The 20368-nt window shown below is 50.2% G+C and overlaps 1 protein-coding gene across 1 annotated transcript in view; it reads right to left on the reverse strand.

Moving 5' to 3' along the window:
• Positions 1-18033, reverse strand: part of NTF3 (neurotrophin 3) — a gene marked incomplete at both ends in the record, with an annotated part of 66802 nt that extends 48769 nt beyond the window's left edge. The window contains one exon of the mRNA XM_084255247.1: positions 17998-18033. Within this exon, the coding sequence (XP_084111373.1) occupies positions 17998-18033 (36 nt within the window). The remainder of the gene's footprint in view (positions 1-17997) is intronic.
• Positions 18034-20368: the final 2335 nt, after the last annotated feature.

Below are 20368 nucleotides of genomic sequence, written 5' to 3' on the forward strand. Positions count from 1 at the left end.
TAGTTTTGATCATCAGTATCTGCACTGTGGTTGTCTGTTTAACTCTTGCGCTCCACAGAAGCATGCTTAAGAATTGGGAGCATGACCCATTTTAATATGGCAGACTGAGTACCCACTGCAATTTTCCTCCTCCTGTATCAGATCCAGATCCAATCCATATACATGTATGTAAATGCACGTATGCATGTATATACACACATATGTAACAGAAAATACATTATTAATAAATGTATAATTTTATAGGCTTGAAAATAAGAAGGAAAATTCAAAGAAATCACTTTAAAAAGGTACCTATTCTTGGTTATAGTCCCCACACAATTCCCACCACCCCCCCATTTGTTTTTTTTTTTTTAAAGATTTATTTATGCATACAAGAGCTGGGGTACAGGCCAGAGATGCGGGGGGTGAGAGGATTCACCAGAGACAGTGGGGAACAGAACAAGCAGACTGACTGAAGTACACTGCTGAGGGGAGCAGCGGGCAAGACAGGAGAGGTCTGCTGCACCATGTGGGCTGCTCCCTGGCTGGGGATCGAACTTGTGCTGCAGTAGCTGTGGATTGCTTCATAGTGTGGTGCTTAACCCCTTGCACCACCAGGGATGCCCCCCCCCTTGTTTTGATCTTACTCCCTCCTCCCCACCCCGTGTGTCTCTGGTTTATAGTTGCTTGTTGATTTTGATTTTTACTTCATTATAATTAGTCTTTTTCCTGGTCCCTTATTTAGGTTTTCTAAATTCCTCCATGAGTGAGATGCATACATTGTGCAAAAATGAAAAATGATGTAAAAAATATAATAATAATAATAATAAAAAGGATACTATTAGTGAATCCAATTAGGACAGCTGTACTTTGTCAGCTGGAATTTATCACATGGATATTTCTTACCCAGGCCTTGCATAGATAGAGATTTTTAAAAAGTGAGTTAAATAAAATCATAAGATCAAAAAAAAAGGTACCTATTCAAGAAGCCACAGACCCTTTGAGAAGGTGAAGCCAAGCACAGAGGTCAATGCAAGGTGGGTAGGAGAATCTACCCACCCACAACCATCTACCAGTAACAGTAACAATAAGCGATCATGCATGTGAGGAGGGCCAGCTCTAGGAACTCCCTCCAAGGAAACTCACACCCAAGGAAGCAGCTAAAAGAGCAATTGGGGAAAGAACTTTTGAATAATTCATCATCCAAAACAGAAGCGCTACAACCACAACATAAAATTGAGATATTTCAAAGGGATTTTCATAATGATACAAAAATGTTGGGGCCACTGTCGTGGGGGATCACTATGAGATCTACAGTGGGATTCACCCTCAGGATGCTACAAGTGCCACAGATAGAGATGTGAGAATTTACAAGAGCAACGGGAGACAAATCAAGTGACTGGCCTCGCACGGGATGGTCAACCATATTGGGAAAAAACTCCAGTTTCTCAGACAACATTTTTAATGTGCAGCTGCATTTGATGCACCCATAGCAGTGACCTGAGCCGCCATCACAATGACATCAGCAAGGGGCAAAGCAATCCTTCGACTCCTCCAAGCGAACACCTCTTCCCATTTCTTACGGTGCCACCTGAAGGCTGTCAGCCACACTCACTCCTGCAGGGGCACCTGGCTGCTGCAGTGTCTTGCTAAGGAACCTTCTCCCAGACTGACTTGGAGGAGAGCCATCTTGCAGAACAAAGTACTACTAGCACAAGCTATACCAGTCTGAACCGTCATCTATATCTGTAAAGTAATTTACAGCTTACAAAACACTTTTCTATGCATTATCTCATCTGAAACTCCACTTTAATTATGTTTAGTAGGTAGGGTTTATCATCTCAGTTTATAGAAAAGGAAACAAGCCTCCAAGAGGTCGGGAGATGAATGATTGACAGAAGTGGAAATTGAACCTGGGTTCCCTTGCTTAAATGTTAGTTTTCAATATTTAGCTCACTGTAATGAGGTTTACATTCTTTTGCCATTAGCTGTCAGGCAGAAATAGCCTGAGGATCATTTTATCCTTAGACTCCTGTGCACAGTCCTGTAGGTGAATTACTGGAGGCTTCTCCTAACTATTCTTACAGTGTATCGAATAGTCCTCAAAACAATAGTCAACTCTGGACTCAGCTCACAGCCCCTTATGTACATGTTCTGATTGCCTAGAGTCCAGAAATAAATATATCCATTCATCTTTCTCCCCACGCCTTAAATCATTACTGTCCCTTGATTTTTGTTTTTTAAAAGCACCACTGCTGAAGGTGACTGCTGTGTGTATTTGGGGAGGAGATGGCAGCTAGACATTGCTAAGAATGACTTTGGGTTCATCCATGTGCTAACAGAGAGTGAGATGGGGGGTTTGTTCTCCTCTGCTCTGGCAGGACTTGCCTCTGCGATGCAGTCCTCCTACAATTCCCTGTGCAGGATGAAGCCAGTGCCACCTCACTGCCCACTGCTGCAGATCACGGCCATGCCACCCGCTCCATGTCCTTCTTGAAACACCATCCCAGGCCCCACATCTGCTCGGTGTGGCTCATGCCACTACATCCTAGTCTCTGAAGTACATTCAGACCATTCAGTCTGGAAAATTCCACCTCCCAAATGCACAGGCACATGCTGAGCAATGGGTTCCAGACGTTTAGAGCAACCTGCTCCAATGCATACAGAGGAGCATCTTCTTCTAGGGAAACCCAGGGATCCCTGTGAATCCACATGTCCACTGACAATTCACAAACACATGGTTGGAAATGCAACATGTTTTTTCAGACCTTGATTTTTAGCTTCTTCCTGTCACCCTTCGTGCACCACCCTTGGTCTCCTAAATGAAAATGGTGAGGAGGAGCATGATACTTTCTGGTCATTGGTTGGTTCTGGCCTGCTGGCTTAGCATGTCAATCCCTCAGAACCAAGAGGGAAGAGAGGTATCCTCTTCTCTGCTGAGCCGTCAGCACCAGATATCAGCAGTCCTGATCCACAGCCAAGACTAGTAGAAGACCTCTGATTGGCAGGAAATTGCCAGAAAGAACCAGTGAATCTGATCATTCAGAGACTACAAAACAATTTGCATTCTGAAAGCTCTATGCCTTCCAACCAGGTATACCTGCCACCTGGTTGTTGGGCAAACTACTCTGATGACAAACCCAAAAGCAGCTGCAGAGTGCTGGTGCTGGGGAGGGGGGTGGGGGTGCGGCACTCCGGTCCTTTCCCCACTGCTCACCACAACTCTCTGCACGCCCTCCAGTAGATGAGGGACTTGGAGAACCACTTCCAAGTCTGCTGAGCATGGGTCTGCAGTTTCTGAGACAAATGTTGGATGGGTAGGGAAAGCTCAGTCCAAATTAGGTGAGCACCGTTAACTAAATGAGGAGTTTTCCAGAGTACACTGGGTGAGAACGGGGCAGAGGGGCAGGGATGGAGCAGAGTGGGTCAGTGATGTTAGGTGGTTTTCAACTTGACCGTACCTTGGGATCGCCTGATTAGTGCTAAAAAACAGACACCTCTGCCTCAAACCTAGACACTCAACCTCAATTGGCCAAAGTTAGACGGTCTTAAAGTGCAAGGTGAGACCAGAACAGAAAGGAGATGAAATGTCTTCGATGAGCAAAGCCCTCTCAGACACAGTAAGTTGGGCATCTCTTTGGCTCCCATGGGCTTCACCCAGGAGAGTGCTTCATTTCCACATGCCCAGCTGCGGGATGGCGTGCCAGGGGTGTGCCCGGGCCACTGGCACACATACTCTCCTCACCTATGCTAAACAAGGTGACCTACAAGTAACTCGATACATGGGTCCACTATGGGCAAAACAGGTTCCATGGAATTTGGTAATTTTCAGGAGACTCTGAAATGCACACATATGAGGAGGAGGCTTGTGTATACATGCAATAAGCCACAGGAATCATTCACAAGTGGGTCTGATGTCTGAGACCCCTCAGATGCCCCCAAAACCTTAGTACCTGTCCACCTCCACTCTGAGCCTATGAGAAGTTCCATGGAGTCAGCAACCCCCTCTGGAGCAAGTCGCTGTGATGGTCCTAGAGGTTGAGGAGGGCACAACTCCAGAAACCCGCCCCCCTTTTCTGATCCTGAATGAATTCAAATTAGGATGGAAATGCAGGCAAGATGGGAAAAGGCTGGGAGGTCCTCCCACTGCCAGCCACCCTACACTCACAGCATTAGCAGTTACTATTTTAGTCCCTGTCTCCCCTGCCAGAGCCACGCCACTCCACGTTCTTGCTCCCAGGCTAGGACAATCTCCCCCAAGCCAGCGCTGGTCAGAGCAAGCAGAGATCAAAGCAGACTTGATGCCCCTCACCTCTGTCCTTCATTCTTTCGTCGCCTGTTCATCGATGCATCCATCAGTCCAACCAACAGCCAACCTTTCAATGAACTACTGTTGATTGTTCAGTTAACTACTATTTATTTCCTGCAGCTAGAGAAATCCTTTTAAAAGGAGGTGCCCTACTGTGCCCACCCTATGCTGACGCTGACTCCAAGTCTTCAGAGGCCCCTGTGGTCCCGGCTGGCCTCTGCTGATCCCCCTTCACCATACGCATCATCTCACACACTGCTCCAGGTACACCTCTACCTGGTGGTCTTTCAGCTCCTTTAGCCTGTTTTTCTCATCTGGGAGCTCTTTCCACTCTGCTTGCTCACCCAGAACTCTTTCTACTCTCTTGCTCACCCAGAACCCACATCCCCTCCTACTTTCACCCATGACTATAGATCACATGAAAGGTGATCAGAAAATTACCCAGGTATTTCCTAGGTTTGTTTGGTTCCACAGATGTGGTGGGGAAAACGAATGAGCGCTCTCTACACCAGTTATTCTGGAAGGATCTCCCTGTCTCTCTCCATCTCAGGTCCTGCTCACTACCTTTCTTTGAACAAGTCGCAGACCTCGTCATATCAGAGGAAAATTCAGCCAGACCCCTGGGATCTTCCTCCAACTCCCTAACATCTGCAGTCCCTCTTAGTCAAACATCAGCCCTTCCCCAGGGGATGCACCTTGATTGTGCCTCTGTCAAGCGATCCCCGAGACCTCAAGAGATGCGCTGCAGACAGACGGTAACTTTACACAGCGGTCCCAAAAGGAGAAGTAAACACTGAAGGGGCTGGAGGGGAACGGGAGGAGAGATTCCTGATTCCTACAAGAGCCAAACGTAAAAGGGAAATGTCAGAGGATTATGGTGACAAGCTGAGGTCTCTACCAGTAACCCAACCCAAATGCAACCTGATTTCCTAGACTTGCTAATAGGCCACGACCTGAACTTTCCTTCTCTCGTGTTCTGCCTCTGCCCCTGCCCTCACACACTAAAACACAAGAACATGAAATAAGCACAAAGCACACTAGAGATTTCCTTGGCCATCATTTAAACGTTGAGAGAGAGAGAGAGACAGAGAGAGAGAGAGAAACAGTTTTTGCCCCAGAGATGAGATTCCTCTAGGGAGATTCTCTCTTACTATGTGTGTGGGGTTGGCACCCTAGGGTGCCCCTAACTGCATGAGGCCCAATTGGGTTCCGTTCCTTGAGAAGCTGGAGACCAGTGCAGGCAAGTGTGGTTCATAATTCAGGCTTCCAGGTCCTCAGCCTTCTAGGTTCCAAATCCCCGTCCATGTCCTGTGGCATGGTAGCACACAGCTCTCTCCAGAGGTGCACACCAAACCCTGGTCGTGAACAGCAGGCCTGGGTCAAGAGGCCCACGCTCCCCTGCCCCAACCCCCCTACCCAGTTCCCAGGACACCTCCTTCCTCAGAATCCCCAGAGCCTCTGAGGTCCTTGCCACTCATCTGCCACGTACTAAACACATCCTGCCCCACCCATTTGTCAATCTTTCTGCGGGTCTGTCCAGTCCAACTGGCTCACAAGACTCTTGAAGATGGAGCCTTGCCTTTCACCTCTTGGCATTTCACATGGTAACTAGTAAGGTGGTTCAGAAGAATCAGTAGAGGCAGGAGGTCCCCTTAAAATAACACTTTTGTTAAGCCCATAAGAAAAACATGTAACAGATGTGTTATGTTTTTTAAAGGCCCCCTTCTAAATTCCAAGGAAATTACTAAATAAGGACCTGATGTCTTTTCTACTTCTCCTGGTATCTGGACCAATTAAAAACAGGATGTGGGGGGGAAATTGCCGCCAAAGAAACTCAAGGAGCTGGAGGGACTCAGAGGACAGAAGTGGACAGTAGATGGCAGTCTGTCCCTGTGTCAGAAGTGGCCACAGAGACAATACTCTGAGCAGTGAGGAAGCAGGGAGAAGCGCCTCCCTGTCTGTGTGACTGTGGCCAAGAGCAAGGATACTTCTAAAAAGCACACGTGAGCACGCACACCTACACACCCTCCAAGCCCCAACTCTCCACCCAAAGAGCCAAGGGATTAAGGATCCATCAGTTGGGCACAGATCACTCAGGAGAGAAAACCACGGTCCTGTAGAAGTGGAGACGGTTCATGGATCCTTCAGCAGGTTCCTGGCCAAGATTCTCCACTAGCATCCACACTAAAAAACAACTCCAGTGAAGAACCTTCTAAGCTCTCACCGCCCTCCCTGAAACACAATGGAATCACCTATTTGTGTCCCTCACCAGCTCCTAGACCCTCAAGGTCAAACCCACAGCGTTCATCTCCGCATCTTCTCCAATATCCAGCATAGGACACAGCACCCACCCAACAGGATGCTTATTGAATAATCTTTAGCATGTGCTTTCCCAGTGTCCAGAAATGTCCTCATTCATGTGCAAGGACACTCAATTCCCCTGGGACCAAGAGCCAAGATCTATAGAACAAGGCCAACTAAGACTTGGAGGGGAGGGCATTATTAAAGAGAGCAAAGGTCTAATGAACTCAAGACCTGAGTCTTGAAACAGGCCAAAGGGGGACCCCCCCCAGGCTCCCAGCAAGACACATCACCTCTCTGAGCCCAGCCTCTTACTGCTGTGCAGTCTGTATTCACTGTTGCCCCATCATGCATTCGTTGACCCAACACATTTCCAGGGCCGTGCTGTTCAAGATGTTGGGGCACACAAAGATGAAAAGACCAGATCCCTTGCTTTGCAGAGCTCATATTCTACTGAGAAGATAGGAATGCAAATAAAACCCAGGTGAAGTGGTCTAACACAGGGAGGCTGGCAAGGGAGCCCCACGTTCTCTGTGGAAGGCAGGGAGGCTTTCAGAAAGAGTAGTGGTAAGCAAAGACAAGAAAGATGGTTGACATATCCTTGATGAAGATGGAGGGAGGGTTCCAGACACAACAGACACAGAGACCATAACCTTCAAAGCCATCTCAAATTCAAGAATAAACATGCATTTCTGCCACTTGTATCATTTGCAATCACAGGACATTGTCCTCTACTTTTAAGCCACATCCTCTTATCGATCCATCCATCCAAGTTTTCTATTAAACCCCCACTCCCAAAATTAAGGGGGAGTTGGGAAGATTTTAGGATTCATTTAAGCTGCAATGCTATCATTTAACAGAAAAAGGAAAGTAGTGTTTCAGGACACCCCCAAAATTGCACAGTAGTCTCTGGGAGAGCCAGGGTGGAGTCTGATCTTGCTGCTTATAGTTTGGGATCTTTCTGATTTAACTCACTGAATTCAGTTACCCACAATTTTATTCCACATAAACCTCTCCCTAGGCTCCCAACTTCCAAGATCTGCCACAAATCTGGCAAGCCTGCTTCTTCAGCACTTTATAAACATGTACTCATCCATATGTTCAATAACTTATCAGGCATCACATGACTTAATTTCCTCCTCCACCCCCTCCACATTTCGGCATGTAAGTCTTCCAGGCCAGCAGGGATACCTGGAAATCCCAGGGCCACAGGGAGGCCCCAGGAAAAGCAGAATCACAGAATATGTGAACTGTCCTGAATGGCAAGGTCATTTCACCCATTTGACCTTCTAGTGAGTTCAGATCCCTCATTTCACAGAACAGGTCCGTGGAGGGACAGAGGTGGCTCCAAGTCACACAGCGAATATTGAGTCCTTTGCAAGGAGAAACGTGATAAACTGTTCAAGGTGGCAAGGAGCTGGGGGTCAGGAGAACTGGGCTCCTTTCCAGTCAAGGGGTACACTTGTTTGGGAGTCAGGAGATTTCCAGAGCTGCCTGTTCCTCTTAAACCCAGGAAGCGGGACACGCCCTATGAACCGTCAGGAGTACGTCTGCTGCTGGACACAGGATGAAAATAATCCAGACTGAGAACTTGAAACATATTCCCTAAGGGATAACTTGGAGTCAGAGGGGGAGGATATTTTTAAATGCTGGGGGCTTAGGCCTAGAAATGAAGGGGGGGGGGCGGCGTGGAGTACGAGAAGTAGACTTTCATCAAAATATTTAGTAATAGGACCATATAGAAAAAAAAAAATCACCCTACATGCGACAAGTTGTCTTAAACAAAGTGAACGTGTACACTTTGCATGCCCACAATCTCACAGATTGTAAGTTAGGATTCTACGTTTATGATGTTCTAGACTGCAAATACCTTTCAGCCACAGAATAAAGTCATTCTTATGCACTGCCTTGAAGATGTCTATGTGGCAGCAGTGGTGGGGAAATCAGTGAAGGGAAAAAGAATGAGTCTCCAGTCACACCCTCAAGATCCCCTCTGGCTTCCCTACTGACACTGCCCAGGGAGCACCATGCATGCAGCAAGCAGATGCCAGGCCCTGTGCACTCTGCTACTGGTCTGCTCTGCATCAAACAGAGCCTGGGGACCCTGGCCTATGGCGACAAGGCACCCCCACCTCTGTTTCTTGCTCTAAGGCTTCAGCACTTAAAAATACACCTCCAAACTTTCAGCAAGAAATCTACCTTCACTTTTGCCCCAGTCTAAATGGAGGGAGCTCCCTAACCTACCAAGAAAAGCCAATTTCCCAATCCTGCCCTCGTGTTCTCCACACAGCCTCTCTTTAACTCTGATTCTGGACAACCCCTGTGGCAGGATGCAAGAATGCTGGGACCTACCACCTCTCAAGGGTGTGTGGATCGAAACCAGATGTCCAGCTCCAATCTTATATAGCATTTACAAGGAGGCAATTGTGGCTTAAATCAATACCCCCATTCTGGAAGGTCAGATTCCCTTGTCAACAGAACGGGAAGTAAAGAGGGAGAGCCTATTGGAGCTAAGACAGATCTGACACATGCTTTCCAGCAGGTGGCTAGAAAGACTCACCATTTGTCTTGCACATGAAAAGGAACCTTCCAGTGGAGGGAGCAGGTTACCCTGTGGAGTGACAGTCTTTGCAGAGGGGCTGTCCAACAATCTCCCATCTGGATGACATCACAGAAGGCATGAAACAGAAACTGACTGGCAGATGATGGGCTGGGGATGGAAAGCCAGCACATCATCATCTAGTTGTGTAACTGTGAGCACAACCCTTAACCTTCAGTAACCTCAGTCTTCCCATCTACAAAGAGATCATTTGGGAGCAGAGATAATGCCATGCAGAATATGTAGTAATGTCTGGCACCCAGTAAGTGCTCACATCTTTGCTATCATCACCTTATCTTAGTCAGAAAGATTGACACTGAAAGGCACTCATATGCAAGCTGGACAATGAGCATGAGGTCTACCAGAAAGCCAAATCCAGCTCCTTTCAGTTCTGTATATATTATAGGTAAAGCCAACTTCTAGAACATTCTTGGCCAAAACAAAACACTATGGAAAATTCTTTGCATGCTTTCTCCCTTTGACTCAGCCATTCCCCAAAGATAAAAATGGGGGCTCAGTTAGGATATGCCAAGATGCTCTCTAAGTAAGGCACAATGACATTGAAAAGGAGGAAGGGCTACTGCAGAATCCTAGGATTGAGTCCTAGGAATGGAATGAGTTGGAATGGAACTTTGAGATCTTCTAATTTATGGACAGCTACATCCAGACCTGGAGGGAATGTTCAGGGTCAGACAACAACAGTTCCTTAGTGAGAGTTGTGAGAGTTTAGTCTTTAGTGTGGTCTCCCTCTTTCTAGTAAGGTTTTCTGCTGTCCTCTATTGCTTGAATCACCTTGTTCTGGGATCTGTTGAGATCAAGAAATTGCTGGTCACTCCTACAACTCTGGCCTTACATAAGCAAGATGCTTAGTCCTTTAAAAAAATCCCTGACTGAACAAATCCATAGAAGATCTGGGGCTCAGCATAGGTCTTCTCTGGAGAAGTTGCTAAAAAGTGAGCAAGCACAACAGACCACACCAAATTCACTTCAAAATCTGATTTTCTTCAGTTAAACCACAGTGATTTGCCAGGGGTTTGTCTTGTAAGGATAACCAGAGTCACAGCTGATACTTCGTGGGTTTGAGAAGGGTCACTCCACAGATGAGGACATACGAGATGAGCAGCAAATGCGTACAGACCGGTCTGGTTACCTGTACTCTGTAGTCCCTTGGACTTCTTAGGTAAAATTAAAATGAGCTGTGGAAAATTATCAAAGACAAAAAAATACTTTAAAGATCTCAGGCTAGCTACATACACTTTCCACAGGTTCTTGAGAGAGTCTTCTGAAAGACATAGTTGTCTGGCTTTGGTCTTGATGGAAATCTGTCCAGACAGGGAGGGCTGCAATAACATCAGCCTCATACTTCTCCAAAGCTTACACACCCTCCATCCCCATTTACAAATGATCAGGAAGAAGCTGCCCTCAACTTTTTCCACCAGCTGCCCTCCTGCAAGAAGCAAGATGATGCCAGTCCAGTCCCAGCAAGGCACCCATATACCCTCCATAAGTGGTATGAAAGGTCCTTCCCCAGGGCCACATCTGTGTTTATGGGGCCCGAACTCACACATAGCTACGCTCTCCCATGACTGCACACTCCTGTTTGTGCACGAAGTGCATCCACAGACCTTATCAGCAGCGCCACATGGGGCTTAGGCTTTGTCTCCAGTAGAAGATTTGGTTCTTTTCCAACTAACTCAATTTTAAATAAAACCAAATCTATAACCCTAGCAACGGTCATTAGTTCAACATCCCCACCGCCAGAAACTGCCTGCCTCATTAAAGAGCTGACGAGGTCCTGTAACAGGGTGGTGGGTTTTAAAGATCTTCTGTGTCAGCCTGCCTCCCTGCTCTCCCATCAGCCAACACGTGGATTTATGTTCCCCCCAGTTGGGGTGGGAAAGCTGGAAAGGCTCAGGGAAAGGATCTGGAGCAGCCTGGAGCAGAAGCTGCCTGCTCAATTAGGCGACCCGAATGGAGGGAAGAGGAAAGGGCTGAACATCTTGTGCATCTGGGAGTGGGGCTGCAGAGATGGGAAATGTTATGTAATTAAACTCCGCTGGCCTGTCCCGCCTGGGGAATGTGAGACCCATCAGCAGTGACCTCTCCCAATCAACTTAATTGGCCCAATCTCGCCAAGAAAAGCAACAGAATTGGTTTAGTGCCTCATGGAAATAGCTTAGCTCCTGACTATTTATGGCCACTGAACTCAAGGATGGGAGCCTGACTCTGAGCCAGGGGTTGACAGCCTGTGCTGGCTTCTGGAAGGACTCGGGGGCTCAGTGGATTTCTGTGCCTCTCTAGGTCTCCATTTTTGTCTTTGGGGGGAATGGCTGCACGAGCCTGCTGCCCAGGGTGCAGGGCACTTCACACATCCCAAGTTCACGTCCTCCTCTTACCAGGGAGGCTCCTGTCTGCCAAGGGCCCCAGTGTAGAAAGAACAGACTTTGACAGAAACCACCCATGAGGCCCGGGTTTCGCTCCCCTTTAATTCAATTGGTGGATATGCAGGGACAACGACTATTTTCTCTGTTCTTTAAGTCACATTTGTTTGGGTGCATGGTCTGCATAGAATGTTAAAAAATAGGAAATATGTCCCTGATAATAACATTCCTTTTTTGGACCACTATTCTTCTGAACACTTCCAGAATCTTTCATGAATCCAGACTCCATCAATTATCACATACATTTAGTCACCTCCGCTTTATGGAAGAGTAAACTGAGGCAGTTCCAGAGAGTTCTATTTACATGTGGGTGGGTGAGCAGTAAACAAGCAGTGGGCAGCAAGACCACTTTACTAACCTGCCACCAGAAAGGCAAAGAAGAGGCACCGATTCCATCTTTACAGTGGTTAGATGCGCAGCACTGCCTGTCTGTAAGCCATTAGGCTTCAGCTCCAAGCAGAGCTTCAAACTCCTAAACACACCATGCTTGATTAGGGGAAAAGCAGAGTGAACTCTCCTCCTCGTTGAGTTATTACGGACAGGACAGTGCCATTTTATAGAAAGCGATTGGGGGGCTAGGCAGGGCTAGAGGGTTTCCCCAGAGTCATGCTGCTCCAAGGGGCAGTGCTGGCCTAGAACCAAGACATCCTCAACTGAAAGCCTTCCTCTTCCACTTCCACCCTGCCACCTCAGAAATGCAGATGAACGTCTTCTAAAAAACACGGCAGAACCTCAAAATGACATCACTATAAGTTCATGAATTCAAAAAATTCCATAAGTCTAGTAGAGTCCCCCCAAATATAGGCTCTCCCATGATTCAAACCTCATAAATGAGGCTCTGATCACCAGGTCCAGGCTGGCAGGCGTGGCACCTGGAACGACACCCCTGTCCTCCTGGGTCCAGCCCCTCACTGGCTCACCAGCCAACCTCATCTTCCCCTCCCTCTCTAAATGCTAAGCTCTTCTTTTACCTGCTCCTTTTCTTCTCAAGATATATGCCTGAGCAGCCAAGACAATTTCCACTAGCCTCTCAGATTCCTGCAAAAACACACACCCACTCTTCACACAAGCCAGAATACACACCCTCCCACCTTCCTTGCTAGCTTTCTTCCAGGTGCGCTTAACTCCCACTCCATGATGTGTGCCTGTGCGTGTGGATACACACAGACACACGCACACACACACCCCCCCCCCAGGTCAGTTTTACACTCAGCCTAGGAAACGTCAAAAAAGAACAAATGCTTCTAACCCCTATCATCCCTGACCACAGCTTCAACCTTCAACACCACAGATCAATTCTCCTTCCTTCTAGAAAGCAGGTACTGCACACTCTCCAAACTCAGCCTTCCGATGTAATCCAATGCATGCTGGATTACAGATATCCACACCTAATTCCCAGCCCGAAAGCAAACAGTGACACTTTCAACTCCCTGCCAACACCCAAAACTATACCCAGTCCCTATCTTTATGCCCCTTTTATGTAAGACCATAGATATATTTCAGTAAGTCAGCTTCCCTTTGGTCTGCAGGAACAGAATTAGGGTTCTTGAAGAAACTTCAACGAGCATCAATCTGTCCTCATTCCTCTTGGAAAAAACTGCAGCAGTCAACTGAGCCCTAAGAAGGAACTTTTCCAGGGCACCGTGCCATGCCCCAGTATCCAGCAATGGGTTGAGCATTCAGCAGGCACCCCATAAATTTTAGTTGATAGTCAATATTAATTGGTGACAGTGAATTCTTCTATTAAACTGAAAGTCCTTATACAGCACAATACAGCATGCACTCTACCACGAGCGTGCAACACACTCCTATACCCGTGCCAATCTCGTGTACACATTCTTCCTGATCCCCATCCAGTGCCAACACACAAGGACTTTTCCCCTTAAATGTACATCCTTCATTCTAAGCCTTCTCCAATTCCCTCTTCTCTGGGGAGGCAGGGAGGAGGAGAAGGCACGGGCCACTCCTGCATCCTTCTCTGCCAAGGCCTGGCCTCTCTGTCCTGAGTGTTTGAGTCCACCCTTTTCATTCCCCCCACATCCCAGTACCAAAGAGCCAAACTTCCCAGCACAAACCCATAAAATTCACACTCTGTTCACAAATAATCAGCCCCCTACCATGCATATCCCTTTGGTAATCCTCAGGCACCCAACCTTGTACTCACCACCCACGGCCACCTTGCACTCCCCCCACACCCTCCCACGCCACACCCACTCCATGTGTCTGTGCAGGCATGCACAAGCCATCTGTCTAACACACTCGACCTCTCCTCCCACTCTGACACCCTTTACAGGCACAGATTTCTCACTAGCTACACCTGTGTTCCCACATACTCTCCATCTCCTGCCAGTCACACATATGCCTGTCCAAAAAACTCCTCAGAAACGCACACCACAGCACACCAGTCCGCCTTGCACACACCCTCCTCGTGCACAAACTTCCCCCAAACCTGCCCATCCTTCTCCAATCAAGCAGAACATCTTAAACTCATGGCCTGCCTCCTCGGGAGAGGAGATCACATTCACATCCCAATCAAACCCTCCACTTCCAGCTTCAACGCAGCCCTCGCCACTTACACACCCTTCAAAGGCACCAGCAACTTGGAGATTTTCTACTTTCTTCCAGCACAGTTCACAGGGCCTTGCTTTCTTTTCGACCCCCGCACCCCATGCTCTACCTACGTCTACGTGCTGTGGCCCAAGGCACAGGTTTTGGGATTTTGTCCCCTTGAATTCTCCCTCTCAACTTTCTTTGTGCAGCATGTCAGGGAGCAATTGGGGGGCGGGAAGACAGAGGCAGGCTGCGCCTGCTGGAGAAGTCTGCGCGTGTGGAAACTGAACCGGTTGCAAAGTTCCCTCTAGGTTACAACTTTCTCCCCGGCGGACGTTTAGGGCAGAGGATTTTACTGCTTTGCAGGTTTGCCATTCTGCAGGGTTCTGCACGAAGGTGAGGGCATCCCTCTACTACAAAGCAGATTGCCCGTTCTGCAACCGAGCGCGTTGCAAACATCAGACTCCAGGAGTGACAGCCACCCTCTTCTAAGCCCCCCCTCTCGCTCCCGCCCCCAACTCTTTACACACATAAACAAGTTCGCCAGCGCGCGCGCGCGCGCGGTCTCCGAGCTCTCCAGTCTGAGCTCAGCGCTTCGAGCTGCATCCAGGCAGCCGCCTCTAACTCGGAACCTGCAGCCCGCCGCCCCGCCGCAGTGAAGACGCCAGGGCGCAGCGCGGCGTCTCCCTCACCTGGACTCCCTCCAGCCGCGGGTCCAATGAGGGGGCGCCCTCCTAGTAGCCAGCACCCTACCGCGTCCGCGCCGGGGTCTGGGCTCCGCGCGCCGCGCTCGCAGTGCAGCTCCAGAGCGCAGCCGCCCAACTCCCCAAAGAAGCTGCGCCGCCTCCGCGCACCCACCCGCGCCCAAGGCAACAAGCAGAGTCCCCTCCCCCTACGGGGCCCCTCCTTTGCCGAGCCTTCAACTCTCCAGCGCCCCAAATTTAATTTCGTTAAGGGTTTGAGTAGCACTCCTCTGGGCAACGCAATGGAACGATTTGGCCTTAGAGGGGCCTTTTAACTCCAGCCGAGCTCCGCGGTCCCCGGATCTCCCAGGCGCCCCTCTATCTTGCCCTCGAATTCCTAGAGCTGGCTCGGAGAAGCCGCGAGGAATTCCCCGCGGGTGGCCCGCCCCGGGTGCCCGTGCGGGGTCCCAGATGCACCGACGGCGCTCGCGGGGCTCCAGCATCCGCGGGGACCCGGGCGGGGGGCGGCGGAGCAGCGGGTGCTGGCCGAGACAGCCTGGCAGCGGGCTTGCTTAGGAGCAAAGAGCCGGCGGAGGCAGGAGGACCCCCGAGCAGGTACGCCGAGCCGAGCGAGGGCTCGCAGTTCCCCAAACTGGGAAGGGGCCGTGCAGGTCAGAGCTCTGCGCCTCCTGCCCGCACACACCCGAGCCCACGGAGGGGAGCAGCGCGCCCAGAGCCCGGCGCAGTGGGGCACTTGGCGCGGGGCGCTTGCCTGGGCGCGACGGCGGCACCTTGGCCTCACCCACGCCGGGGATTGTCCGCCACCCCCTTTTGTTACAAGATGCACCGGGAACTTTCTCCGGAGGAGCTGATGAGTGTGTAGGCGGAAGGGAGGGGGGCAATTCTATTGAATCCCCTTGCTACCCTTTCGTGGTCCCCACATCCCCTCGCCTCCGCGCCCACCCCCCATTTCCAATCCAGGTTCCTTAAACCTGATCACTTTCCCAGATACTGGACGGTGCTCGGGCAGCCCAGGGGCCAGAGGGAGGAGGTGAGGAGTGTGTGTGTGCCTCTGTGTGTGTGCGTGTGCCTGTGTGTGTGTGTGTGTGTGCGCGCGCGCGCGTATGTGTGCACGCGTGTGCGCGAGCGTGTGTGTGCGTGTGTGTGTGTGTAGGGGGTGGTTGTGGTTGTGCCCGGATAGGGGAGATCCCTGCGCAAACTTGGAGGAAGCTGTGAGTGCGGGGGCAATAGGAGTGGGGGCAGGGTGCGGAGTAGCACCCCCCTCCAGCGGCCCGTGGCTAGCAGTCCCCTGGAGAGCACCCCACGTAGCCCCCCACCCAGAACCTGCCCACCTAACGCGCCCGCCTCCCCTTACCGTGGCAGAAGTAACCATGGCATCCGTGTGACCGTTTCCAGGGACGTCGACATGAAGAGAAAGGTGGACTCGAGCTCAGTCATTCAAAGTTTCCCCCACCCCGCCCGCCACTACCCAGCAGGGGAAGGAAGAAGAAAGAAAAGAGAAGAAAGTAGTTGCGCCAGGCGCTCTCGCGGGGCCGTGCGCTGAGCTGCTCGGTAGAGAGAGGAGCCTTCAACTCTGAGTCCCGCGAACATAATCTGCGCGGTTATAACCAGCCAACCCGGCCAGATGGCTCCGTGCTCAGCGCCTTAACCCCTTGCGCGCCGCGCGCCCGCCTCCGCGCCAGGCCTGCCGCGCCCGCGTGCCTGCGCCTCGGCGCTGCTCCCTCGCGGGGCTGGGGCCACGGGGGGGCGGGGGGTGCATGTCTCCTGGACGCCCTTGAACATGGCCAGAACTTCCAGATGAGTAATAGTCTTAAGTGCCCCCCTTGACTTCCCCTGGAGATCCAGGAAAAAAACGAAATAGTCAACTTTTCATGACATGTTCCATGCTAGTGCCGTTTGCCTGTCTTATTTGCTCTTTTTCTTGAACATTTCTTTTTGATCGCTTGTCTGTTTTATTGACGATTTTCTATGCAAGGTAGAAAGAAGGGCCTCTCCTGCCTCTCCTTTAGCAGCATGGGTCTGCTGCGTAAACTCCTCCTCCAACCCTAGACCCTTTCAGCTCCAGGTGTCTCCCCACCCCTGCCGAGCCCACCCGGCGCTCCTTCCCCCACCGCACAACACATAGGAACACGCCCAAGGAGGATCATTCCCCAGCGAGCTTACCGATCCCTCCGGGGCCAGAACCCAGAGCCAGAGTCCAGAGCAGGCGGTTGAGGGAGACCTAGTCAGAAAGGTATGGGGGAGGGTGACAGGGGCACCAGGGAGACGAGGCTGTGGGGTGCGTGTGTAAGGAGCAGGAGCGTGTGCCTGGGAGGAAGAGGGGAATGATTCGGATCTCCCATTTCACCCGGTCTCCAACTTCTCCTAAGTCCCTTCCTTTCAAACTAGGATCTGGGCCCCGCAGCCCAGCACCCTCCAGCCACTCGTCAGCAGCAGGGACAGCGCAGGAAGCAGAAAAGACCAACAAACCTAGTAGTGCTGGAAGCTGGTGAAGCTCATTTACCCACTGGTAGATTATTTGAGCCAAGGTGGGGGGAGCACAAAATCTCTCATTTCGCGGTAATTTTAGCTCCCATTAGATCCCACTTGTTCTGAGCTCCTTCTCTCTAAATCTACCGAATTAAGTCATCTTGTTTTCCTCCATTTGCCATCGAGAAAAGTGTGTGTGTGTGTGTGTGTGTGTGTGTGTAAGGGAGGGGGATGTTGCTTAGGCTTCAAAGAGAAATCCAGAGCCCTGGACCAGAGTTTTGGGGGTGGCCTGGCAGACCTGATCTCCAAGCCCCCACCTCTGCCGCTTCCTCCCTGCAGTCTCAGCTATACCAGGTCCCCCCCTGGCAGGGACCTTTTCACTCACTGGTGATTGGGGGAGGGGAATGAGTAAGTATCCTGTCTTCTTTCTATCCTGCCATTCTAGGTATCTAATAAGCACCGCATCCTATGTTGCTGCTAGGACCGAGTTAAAAAAAAAAAAAATTAGAATGGTTTTGAATTGTTGGAGAATGTGGTAAAGGCACATGGCACCTACCAGATCTGGCAGAACCCAATGTGGACAGAGGCTGCAGGCAGGAAGGGAGAAAGGAGGGTCTGGGGCTCTGCATACTAGATAGATTGTACCTGCCTCATCATTATCCCGGGTGGAGGCTGCCACATTGAAAACAGCCAGGAGTGCCCGCGGACGCCCAGAGGTGGCACCTCCCGTGGTCCCTGGGAAGGTAGGGTCCTCCTTCAGTGCCTCCCCTTGCGCCAAAATGTCCAGGTCTTGCTTCGGCCCAGAGGAGGTTGCCGAGCTGTTCCCCGTGCCCCGCTGCACAGCACCATGGAGGCGGCACTGGGTGTGCTCAGCGGAGTTCTGGCTTCTCCCTCTCCACTGACCCGCCCCCGGCCCCCCTCCCCCTGGCCCCGCGCTTCCCCCTCCTCCCTTCTTTCTGCTATCAGAGGAGATATTCTGGTCCCAGTTTCCATTGTACTGGTGAGTTCTGGAGCTCTTTACTGGAACTCTAGTTCCTCCAGGAACCCGGGGATTGCTGCAGGGAAAAAGGTGATGGTTCCTGCTGCAGGGAGGAAAGGGTTAAAACCACGTGCAGGGCAGGCAGATCTGCCTCTAGCAAGTCAGTTACTGGCAGTCTGGTGGGAGGAGGGGAAGGGAGGGGGCAAACTTCAATTTGAAAAATCAGAAGAAAGAAAAAAGAGCAGGCAACAACGAGTTAACACCAGGATGTGTTCTGCAGATGCCCAGCACTGCCCAGCCTCCTGCCTCTGCCAGGCTCTAGGTGCTCCCTGGAAGAGTTTGTATTGTTCCCCAACTCCAGAGAGGTTTGTCCTGAGCTGGTGGGTCTGTCTTTGCATGCAATCAGCAAGCCTTGTAATATGAGAGGTAACACCTTAATCTTGCCAAATATGTGCAGTGCCTTGGGGGGGTGGGGGGGGGCTGAAGAGGGAGGGGCTGAAGAAAGGAGTGAGGAGCCAGACTAGCCGAGGTTGAAGATTCACTTTTCTCATTTTGTCCCAAGTGGAGAGCCGCTGACCCTTCTTTCTGGACTAGTCCCCCTTAGAGCAAGCAACCTGGGTTTTCCTCTGCTGCTTTCCTGCTTCTACAGAGCTAAAGCTTCTCTCTTCTCCCTTCTAAAGGGAGTCCCCAGAGACTGGAGACATGCAGGTCTTCCTTCTGACTTCCTAAAGATTGGAAAGGTGATAAAAGAAGACAGTGGCTGGGAAAAAAAGGTGTGAAAAGGCCTATTTTTCAAAAATAGAATAAAAGACGATTGTATATGCTATAGAGTCATTTGGGAACTGCAGACTCTTGTGATTTCTCAGCAAATCCACTTTTTTTAAACTTGAGGAAGATCTCGTGGTATATTACGACAGCTAAAGCAAAGAGCAGAAGCAGAAAGTAGACTGGAGAGTTCAGGGACAGGCAGGGAAGTTCAGTACTGGCAGGGAAGTCCTTCCAGAACTAGGTTTTTTTTTTTTTTGATTAGCTAGGTAATCACCTCTCTCCAAGCTGACTGGCTGTTCACCGCCTTGGTTGTCCATCTGTTGACTATATTTTTAGGTTGCTTTCTTTTTCTCCCTGCTGCATCTGAGTATAAGGCCCTGACTCCTGAAAGTGGTTTGTGAGAACAGGAACCAGATCTAGTGTTGGAAAGGCCCCCTTTACAACTCTCTCTTAAAACAAATTTCGAGAGCTTGCCTTCTGCCTTCTGCCCACCCTTATCTTTTGCAATAGCACCACTCTGTGGTTGAAATACTGAATGGAGATGAAATGGAAATGTGGAAATGTTGGAATGAATTAAGCTTTTACCTTGTGAAGTTTAGCTTCAGCTCAGCGGCCTGTGAGTTAGGAGGAAGAGGGAACTCAGCATGCAGCCAGGGATGAGGGGCAGCAGCCTCAGGTGATTAATGCGTTGTGAAGTGTTGACCCAGGAAATGGTCTCCCTTACCCTTTCCTCTGTGACCGCATGTGGCCAAGACAAGCTTGTTTGTTGCCCCCATGGTCACAGAGCTAGCCTTGAATGTTTCTCCTTGCTCGTGTTATTTTTCTTTTTCTTGCCTTTGAGATCGCTGACCTCTCCACCCACCACACCTGAGCTGATCCTAAAATATCTGCAAGTTGCTTCTTCAGCTGCTGGGGGGCACTGTGGAGGAGTTTGACTGAAGGGCTGCAGCTAATTTCTTCTGCCTTACCCCATCTAGCCCCACCCTCTTCTCCCAGACAGAGAGTCTATGTTTTAGAAACAATTTAAGTGATGCAAAAGGTGTTTGCATAGGGGCTGGGAACTTAGGGGTCAGGAAAGGCTACCTTGGCTGCTGGTACTCAGAAGATTTCTGGCTGCTCAACCATGACTACACTTTGCTAACTACATCATTATTGACTAAGTCCCACAGCAAGCATGCCAGTTCCAGCTCCTCCCGAATGCCCCAAAGAGTCCTGTGCGGGAGATTTTTTTCCCCCCAAAGTTGGTGCAGTTGAGCACAGAAGCTGAGT

Source organism: Talpa europaea (assembly GCF_964194135.1).
Source record: "Talpa europaea genome assembly, chromosome: 15".
NCBI classification, from domain to species: Eukaryota; Metazoa; Chordata; class Mammalia; order Eulipotyphla; family Talpidae; genus Talpa; species Talpa europaea.